The sequence below is a fragment of the Cyprinodon variegatus genome, unplaced genomic scaffold, assembly GCF_000732505.1.
Source record: "Cyprinodon variegatus isolate N-32 unplaced genomic scaffold, C_variegatus-1.0 Scaffold1366, whole genome shotgun sequence".
Classification (NCBI taxonomy): domain Eukaryota; kingdom Metazoa; phylum Chordata; class Actinopteri; order Cyprinodontiformes; family Cyprinodontidae; genus Cyprinodon; species Cyprinodon variegatus.
This window is the reverse complement of record NW_015151819.1, coordinates 29,805-39,831: the sequence shown is the minus strand read 5'-3', so window position 1 is coordinate 39,831 and position 10,027 is coordinate 29,805. Positions and strand designations below refer to the sequence as shown.

Sequence of the window (10,027 nt, the reverse complement as noted above, 5' to 3'; positions counted from 1 at the left end):
CCCACTATACGTAAAGGAAGAGGGCGGACTACATTATGTGTTTTCAGCCAGAGCTGAAAAGCCGTCAGATGAGTGAGAGGAACCATGAAGGAAACACCTCAGAGCCTGCTGCTTTGTAAGTACAGAACATCTGAGTTAGAAAGATTATTACTGGCTGCTCTGATGATGATTGATGGAGGAACAGAAGGAGGAGAAACAAGTTAGACTGAGTTAATGAAAGAGGTGAAATGTGCAAGATGAAAGATCATCTTAACCTGTGAGCTAAACACATTAAAACAGCTTAGAGATAATATAAAGGGAACAAAAAGGTAAAACTGTTCCATGAATGGCTCCAGAATCTTTGCTTCTAAATATTAACTTTGATTTAAATGCGTCTAAATGTGTTTTCTGTAGGTCTGAGCTTCCTGCTGTGCTCCAGAACAAACCAAGGTTAGAAACATTTTCACTGAGATGCTTTGAGTGATTTTTAGGGACAAATTCCAACTATACCAACTTATTCAGTATTTTGTGAAAGGTCATAAAATACATTACAAGTCTATAATGTTTATGAGAATTTCTTATTCCAGCTTTTAATGCAAAGCAATATTTTTTTTTTTTTGAAACTGTATATTTATTTTCAGTCCTTCCAGCTGCTCTGACTGTGAGTCCCAGCAGATCTCAGTTCTTTCCTAGAGACTCTGTGTCTCTGAGCTGTGAGGAGAACAGCAGCTCTGCTGGATGGACTGTATGGAGGAACACAACCAGAGGAACCAGGACTCAGTGTGAAGATGGATGGTGGAGAAAAGAAGGTTCTACCTGCAAAACCAGCAGCATCAGAGAACATGACAGTGGAGTTTACTGGTGTTGGTCCAGAGAGGGAGCAGCCAGCAGCAGCATCCAGCTCACTGTCACTGGTAAGATCAGACTGTGGAGTTAGTGTTGATGAAGCTGTGTGGAAATGGATGAAATGCTGTAGTTTGTCTCTGTGTTGAGGTGGATCAGTGATCCTGCAGAGTCCTGTCCTCCCTGTGATGGAGGGAGATGACGTCACTCTGAGCTGTCTAACAAAGACCACTCCCTCCAACCTCCCAGCTGCTTTCTATAAAGATGGCTCCCTCATCAGGACTGAGCCCAAAGGTCACATGACCCTCCAGCATGTGACCAGCTCTGATGAAGGCCTCTACAGGTGTAACATCAGTGGTCATGGAGAGTCTCCATCCAGCTGGATCTCTGTTGAAGGTCAGGATCAATAATCTTCATCTCTTTGTTCCTTGACTCATTTCATTAGGTCTCATCATTTACTGACTAAATGGTATCTTAAGAAATGTTTTTATTTAAGGGAAAGCCACCACCTATGATCCTGCAACCACACCTCTTCCTCCTCCTCCAGCTGCATCTGCATTATCTCTTCCTGCCATCTTGTTTTCTGTTCTGTGCCCATGTGTTCTGGTTCTACTGGTTCTACTGATTAAGTGCAATCGTCAAAACTCAAAAGGTTAACCAAAAACTTCTTGATTCATAAATCTTTTATGTCTTTTATGTTAAACCTGTTCTTTTCCATTTCCCCAAATTATTTGGATGAACAAAGAACGTCATGCATTTGAACTATTGCCTCAATTTATTCCCTCATAAGACTTAAATCATGTTGGAGCATCTGTGTCTGCAGGATGTTGGATATGGGTCTTACCCAGTTAGATCTCCTCTCATCTCTCTGTTGTTCATCTCTCAGCATTAACAGTGTTTCTCTCATTGTGTTTTTCTTCTGTCAGATGGGATGGAAACCTTCTCTCAGTTCCTCAGGACAGAGTTCAGGGAGGAAGACATCAAGTTCTGGTCGGTCTGTGAATACAGAACCACTGATCCAGGAACAGAGCTGCTGTCCAAAGCCAGATCTATTTCTACAGCCTTGATGGAAGCAGAGGCCTCCAAGCAGGTAGGAGGGGACATGTTCATGTCTGCAGAGCTGCAGAGATCTTCTGCTGCATCAGGAGCTGAAAATGATCAGAGAACATCTAGTGTTCTGATCCGTTCAAGCTGAAACATGGAGTCCCTGTTAGAAACATGTCTGTGGGTGAGGACTAAACCCACATATAAACCTAATGTTGACAATTTAAACAGTTGTAAATAAATCATTTTGGAAAAACCTAATGCAAACTCTTGATTGCAATGGAAATAATCAATTTAGGTTGGAACTAGGTTCCCTTTCTAGTGTTTAACCTTTTTAATTGTTTTATGGCAGAAGGGGGTAGTAACTAGTTACATTTACTAGAGTAACAATTGGAAAGAAATATACTTTTAGGGGCGATTTTTCTATATTGCATTTTTCATGTTTACTTGAATACTATTATTTTAAAGTGTTGATATTTGTACTTGAGTAATATTGAGTAATATTTTTTGCTAAAAGGTGAATACACAGTGGAACCACATACTGTCAGAGGCAGTTATTTACCCTGTCCCAACATTTCTGCTATTCTCATCATAAGGATTAATGAAATTGCTTTGTTTTTTGTTTAAAATACCAGAATGTGCCCATAATATGCACGTCTGACTACATCATTAAAAACATTAAATCAGATATAATGATCAACCAGTTTCTCAGGACTTGAAATGCATTCTTACCAATTTCTTTATTTTTTCTTATTTCAACATGTACATTTTGTTTTCCCCAGGAAAAAATAAATGTAGAAAAAAGAAGTGTTACTCTTACTTGAATACAATTTTGGGTACTCCATTATCAATTTGTTTGTTCAAGGCATTCACTTGTCCAATGCAGGAGTTTAGATATTTATAATAGTGAAAATTGTAGAAGAAACTGAGCACCAAAGGGCAGGAAGTACCAGGAACCCTCAGCTTATAGAGGCCAAGGCAGCCCCACCCATCATGAAGGGAGGTCTTGAATGACGGGAGCAGAGACCCCCAGAATAATGCTATGTTCACACTGCAAGCAGCAAAGGAGCAGCTAGTTTACATGCAAAGTTAATGGTTGACGCGCATCACTGCGCAGCATAAGGTCCTGCAGCGTGTTTTGAGCAGCAGGTGCTGCGTGTCTGAGCATTTGAGCATCTGACGCACAACGCGATGCAAACGCAGCTGCTGCTGGAGTTGACAGACACATCGCTGCTGATACGGATTCCTATGATCACTCCTCTGAAACAGTTTATTAACGCCTAAATTAACTTAAAATGCCGAAATCTGCCTGCGAAACAAGTTAACTTTTATTATCCTGGTGCCTGCAGTTTGGATTAAGTACATTAAAAAAATGCCCTCCAGCCACTGCGGCAAACCGAGAAGAGGCAACTGGGCCAGAGGCTGCTGTTGAATGGGATTCCTACTGACAGCGCACCGCTGGTATATGGGGGTCTGAGTGGCTCCAAAAGAGAAATAATATTTGAAGGCAGAATCGTAATCTTGATGATCTGACTGCACAGATAAAGTTTTAATGTGGACCTTCTCACTTAAAAACATATTAAAACTACTTTATTCCCACTGATCACAGCAAATATAGCTGCCATTCTTACAGGCAAAGAAAGTATAGGGTAGCTCCGCCCAATGTGAATCAGACCCACTTTTTTGACCGCGCAGCCAGTGCCGCAAAGACGCTTCAGCCGCACGTCAGGACTAAACTTGCACAAGCATCAAAAGTTAAGCAGCACGCTCTTGCTGCTTTAGGTGTGAATGTAGTATAAAGAAACACAGATAGCTTTGTTCTAATACATTTATCTAATCAAACTATTTTAGTCTCACATGTTATTGTCTACCCTTCATTTTTTTCCCCTTCTAACCAGAATGTGTTGATGTTCTGCAGAGCTTCCAGTAGAACCAGACCTCATCTACTCCTCAGGCAGTCCACCGTCTGACCTCTGACCTCCAGCTGCTGCCTTCTGACTGCTTCATCCAACAGACTCTGTTTACTTCTACATTCATGTTTCTATCATCCTGCTGTTAGAACATTTCTCTCTATGTAGAACTAGAGCACTTGGAGAGCAGAAACGTCCACCAGGAAGCTACTTTCTCTCACAAAGAAATCTTTAGGAAAATTCCTAAAATCAAACTAGATCACCACCAAAATTCAATGAGTTCAATGGCAACAATCTGTCCTTCACTGTTTCTTAGTTTGCAAACCAACCAATCCAGAAACAATTTTACCAAAGCTAGCAAACACATTAGCTCCTTGGTTGAGATCATGAAAGGGTTATTAATCTCTTCAGTGGATGATTGATATACAAATACTTTATTTAAAGTATTTGTATGATCTGGACTATTAACAGATGTGAGAACTCTGGTTTCATGTCTCCTGTGGGTCTGTGAGTTTCAGAGAGCTGACAGAAAATAACTGATGTGTTGCTTTGTGGTTGTTGCTACCTGATGCACCACTGATCTGTAGAGCAAAGGCTATGAAGAATAAACCACAGACTGCAGCAGTGGAAATTTCCAGAGAAGAACCACAGTGGGCGTGGGGAGCTAAAAGGGTCTGAATTCATTAACACTTCTGTTTCAGAAGGTGTTTCATATAAATGTAACCAACCAAATTATTATCTTTGTCTCTTAGTCTAAATGCTTTTTCTCTGCATACACAAGGAAATTAGTTCTGAAGTGTTTTAAGGAACTAGTAAAATAAATGACATCCGTCATCCATACAACAATGCAATACAATGAAATAATCCTCATTTTCTTCCTAAATCTTTTCAAAGATTTTTGTTATTATCAGTAACTGTTTTGTTTTAACTGCCTTATTAATCACTTCTAGATACAGCAAAAAATTCTGCTGTGTACTGCTGCAAGTTTTTGCGTAACATCCTTAGATATCTGATTACTTCTAACCTAATGAGACTGACTTAGTTAGTCCCATCTTTAAGTAGAGCTGGAAAAAAGCACCATCCATACACCATGTCAGTTTGATTGGCCAGGCTAATGCATTTCAATTGCATAGTGTTTAAACTGCAGACTGTGTCATCCAACACATGGTGGATATTGAAGTCATAGAGGAGAACTGAGACACAGACACGGGGCAATGAAGGACACATTTATTTTACGTCTGCAGACGGAGAGACAACACTTCCCGTACAACTGTCAGTGAGGCTCTGCTGGGGTGGTTTTTCACCCCTGCATAAGTAGAACCTTCGGACAAACAAACACTGGTTATTCCCAAGAAAAATGACTTCATTCCATCAAGGACATACATCTTTCACTAGCCAGATGAAACATTTCACGACAGCTTTGTTCCTTCATGCTGTGAGGGAGGATGAGGAAGCTCCAACCACTTATCTTTATCTCTCCTGGCCTTCCCTTCAACCCTGTAGAATGAGAACAGACACACTTCATCACTATATTTCACACAAACCAGCTTTAACTCAAAATTGCCAAGCCCACCTGCATGGGATGGGATTTGGAATCTTAAGAGATTTAGTGGGGTCACACATTTGGGCATGAGGAATCAGAACTGTTAATGTATCAGTTCAAAAAAAGATGACAACCTTACCACATTTTCACTGATCTGTCATCTCACATATTAAGACTGCGCTGTGCTTCTGCTGGCAATTCCATGGTCGAGAGAGATGGGTGAAGCGAGCAACCTAAGGAGAGAGATGAGAGACTGAGAGAGATCTTGATGAGATTCCTCCAGAAGGCTTTGACAGTGGTCACTGCTATCTGGTCCCAAGTGGGTACAACCCAGTTGTAGTGAAAATGTTGATAGTGTTAATAGTCCTCTGGTTCCCAAAGACAAGTAGTCAGTAGCCACTGTTTCAAGCAGGTATGAGCTTTCAATTGGGTGAAAGGGTTGGTATTTACTCTTGATACACTGGAGGCAGTTTGCAGACCACTTTCTAATATAGAATAGGATCTTTCTGCTGACTCAATTAATGAGTAATGCCTATGCAGTCTTCAGGGTTTCAGCAAAAACTTGACAGGTCCATGTCCTGAGGCAATCTAGACAGTAAGTCTGCATTCATGGCCAGTTGTGCTATCTACCTTTATTCAATAGAGTTGTTGTTCTTAGGCGAACCAGGGGATTGTAGTCTGTGAAAGCTGATCTATTAGCTCCAACGAGTTAGTGGTTAAATTTCTCTCTGACATCCGAATTAAGAGCAAGAGGTTTGAGTTTAAAAGAGCTATAGTTCAGGTCATCCCCTTCTGTTGGCAGCAGACTTCTGCTGGCTTTAGCAATGACCTGTTCCCTTTCCTCTAGCACTTGTGACAGGACCGCTTCCATTCCATCCAGGCTTGCATCTAATAAAAAAAAGGCTTTTGGAAGTCTGCAAAAGCATGGACGGGGTTACTAATATGGACTTATTTAAGTGACTGAAAAACAGTTGTTCACTCCACTGCTGGACCGTTCTGGGCAGCTGTACCTAATGGGAGAAGGGAGGGGAATAAAACAAGGGGGAGCTGGGCACCTTTGTCCATATATTCATGGCCAATAAAAAACCTTAGATAATATAAACACAAGTGCATAATAAAAATCTACTTAAAATACCAAAACACAAATACATAGAAATTTGAGCCACAACAGTCTGCTAGATAAAAGGCAGCTCCTGTCACCTTGTGACACATGCATATTTTGCACCTACTCTATCATGATATTGGCACTGATGAATGACATGATTACTCATTTCATTCTCCTGTCTAGCTTCGCCAGTTTCTAATTAGAACTCATCTGAACCTCCAGCTTGATCCTTTGGGAAGAGTTCTCTAACGAACCCGTTTTTGTTCTTATTTCCTGACCTGTTGACCTCTCAGCCTGCCTGTTCCTGTTCTGCTTTAAGCATATTTAAAAGATTAAAAGCAGATGTTGTCTTATTTCAAGAAACCCATAAATCAGCGGCAACTGTAAGTGATCTTAATTCCCCTGAGTTCCCTGATGTGTTTGCAGCCTGCTATAACTCTAGACAGAGAGGAGTAGCAATTTTAATCCACAAAAACCTCAGTTTTACTTTATTAGACAAAATTATTTATCTTGAAGGCAGATTCATCATAATTAAAATATAAATTCATAACCAAAAGTTGTGTATTGTCAGCATATATGGTCCAAATGTTGATGACCCCTCATTGTTCCACAAACTTTTCCTCACACCTTTAAAGCACAGGGACTGTTATCTGATTATTGGGGGTGACCTCAACTATGGTCTAAATGGAAAAATAGACAGGTTGAATACAACAGAATACAACAAAACCCTTGTAAAATTATTTCATTCTCATCTCATAAAAACAGTTAGAACAAAAAAAGATCCAGGAATTAGAGGAAAAGGTTAAGTTACTAGAAAGCTTGCTAGATGAGGAAAAATTAGATAAAACCCGTGAAATAAAATGAAAACTAAATGAATATATTGAAAAACAAGATACATATTTAATACAAAGACTCAGAATACAAAACTTTGAAAATAGCAATAAGTCCAAGCCTATCTTAGCTAGATCTTCACCACGACAGACCGGTGCAGCTTCCGCATTATTGCAGCAGCTGCACTGATCCGCACCGATCTGCACCGATCCGTCTATCGATCTCCCGCTCCATTCTTCCCTCACTCATGAACAGGACCCCAAGATACTTGAACTCCTCCACTTGAGGCAGGGACTCTTCTCCAACCTGAAGGGGACAAGCCACCTTTTTGCGGTTGGCAAGGAAAGTGTCCTCAAAAAATAGCAGCAGATAAAATGTGAATAAATTGTTACGCAGACATATTAACTGCAATAAAAACAATGAAGTTTAATTCAGTTTTAAGGTGAAAATGAATAATGACCTATGGTCATGAAGTCTGGATCATGACCGAAAGAACGAGATCCCGGATACAAGCGGCTGAAATTAGCTTTCTCCGCAGGGTGGCTGGGCTCTCCCTTAGAGACAGGGTGAGGAGCTTGGTCATTCGGGAGAGGCTCAGTGTAGAGCCCGTTCTCCTCCACATCGAGAGAAGTCAGTTGAGGTGGCTTGGACATCTTCTTCGGATGCCCCCTGGACCCCTCCCTAGGGAGGTGTTCCAGGCACGTCCCACCGGGAGGAGGACCAGGGGACGACCCAGGACCAATGGAGAGACTATGTCTCTCGGCTGGCCTGGGAGCGCCTAGGGCTTCCCCCAACAGAGCTGGAGGAGGTGTCTGGGGAGAGGGAAGTCTGGGAGTCTCTGCTTAGTCTGCTGCCCCCGCGACCCGGTTCCGGATAAAGCGGGAGACGACGAGTACAAGTACTTTCATTGCATTAAGCCTTAAACTCCGTACATGCCTCAGACTTTGAACGGATTCTTAAACCCCTCTTCCCCTTTTATTTCTTTAATTTTGCTTATTATCAGTAGTTTTTAGTGTTTACTTTATTATTACATATTAATGCTGTGTAATTGAAGCTAATAAAGGTACCATTGTATTTTAACCCGTGGTCTTTAGTATTCATTTTACACAGTAAATGATTTACCTCTCAGGCTGGATTCACTCTTCTCTCAGTAACATCCGAATGCACAGAGACACATTTATTTGGTCAGTGATTAATAGAATTGCTAAGAGCGATAGCCTAAATTACAAAATTGGTGAAAGACAACTGGATTTTTAACAGCTGGATTCAGGAGTTACAACTTTTACTGTAGGTAAGAGGCTAAAAACCCTTGTCAGTAAGCAAATTACTGTTATAATCATTCAACTGATAATAATTAATTATTTTTACCTTGGATTTAAATGACCTATTAATTATCTATAACTTCCAGTTAAAGTAATTTAATATATTCATAATATTCTTGTAAACTCCCACAACAGCAGGGTGTTTTTCTGCATGGGTGCCTGCCTGTGCCTTGATTAATGCCGTGCTTGTGTGGAGCGGTGCGTTGCCCAGGTTGAAGGTGCCTTGCAGCCATGAGTTTTGTACATGTGAGAGTTTGAAACGGCTGGAATTGGCTGGCAAGATTAGTTGGTGACATATTTAGATAAGATATACAATGAAAAAGAAAGACAAGTTTTTTAAAATGTTAATGAAGACAGACACTTTCAGCTGCTAGTGGTTCTTCTCTAAAAGTTTCCACTGAAGCCTTTGTTAGATTGCGGTTTATTGTTCTTTGCTTGCTGTTTGGTGCGGCTTCAGATAGAGATGACCACACAGAAACACACCAGTTATTTTGTACTGTTTCTCTGAAACCCACAGGAGGTGTGATCTCACGGCTGTGATAATAGTCAAGGTGACACTTCATACTTTTAACCATTTATTTCTAGAGAAATGCTCTTAAAACACAATGACAACCTGACTTAAGCAATTACATGAATATATGTTGAAGTAAAGACTGATGGATGAAACAATCAGAGGGCAGCAACTGGAGGTCAAATGTTGGACTGGTAGATTACCTCACTGAGGAGTAGATGATGTCTCGTTCTGGTGGAAGATCCAGAGGAAGAAAAACACACTGGTTAAATACAATAATACAGCCAAGAATCATCCCTCTCTATTAAAGTATTTTATCAAATGATTTTACAACAATCTATAATTTTAATTCTAAAGAACAAGATGCTGTTGTTTGTTTCAATGTTGACTCTGTTTTATGCATTTTTGCTCGATCTTCTTTTAAAGAAAGAAGATATAGCTTGTCGTCTTCCGCTTTCTCAGGGACTGAGTCGCCAAGGCAGCAGTCTAAGCAGAGACTCCCGGAGTTTTGATGGGTGAGACATTCACAGGCCAGATGAGAGACAAAGTGCCTCCAGGGCTAAGTTTTTACTTCTGTGATGACCCAGGCACTGGCATACTTTGCCTTATAGTGCCTGCCTGCTGCCTTAGGGGTCCCACAAGCCAACCAGGCTGAATAAGTCTCTTTAAAGCTTTACAGCATCCCTTAATGTAAGGCCCTCACTACTCACTTTGGCCTTCCGAGTCTGTTCGGCTTACTCTATATTCAGGTACCCCTAGGTGGTGATTGTTAGACTGCTACGCCCCTCTATTCACCTGAGTGTCCAGGACATGCACCTGCAGGTCGAAAAATGTAATGTCAATCAGCCTGGGGTTTTCTGGATCTGTTTGCCATGGGAGACCCTTTAGAGACCCTCTGGGAAGTCTTATGTTAATCCTATACTATATATTGTAATGTGG

At 40.9% G+C, this 10,027-nt stretch overlaps 1 protein-coding gene across 1 annotated transcript; it reads left to right on the top strand.

Annotated features, from left to right (window-relative positions):
* The first annotated feature begins 781 nt into the window (after positions 1-781).
* On the top strand, positions 782-3,842 carry LOC107103041 (regulator of G-protein signaling 18-like). Its single transcript, XM_015402555.1, has 4 exons — positions 782-893; positions 973-1,218; positions 1,749-1,912; positions 3,785-3,842. Exons 2-4 carry the CDS (start codon positions 1,011-1,013, stop codon positions 3,794-3,796), a joined length of 384 nt encoding a protein of 127 aa, XP_015258041.1. The 5' UTR covers positions 782-893; positions 973-1,010; the 3' UTR covers positions 3,797-3,842.
* Positions 3,843-10,027: the final 6,185 nt, after the last annotated feature.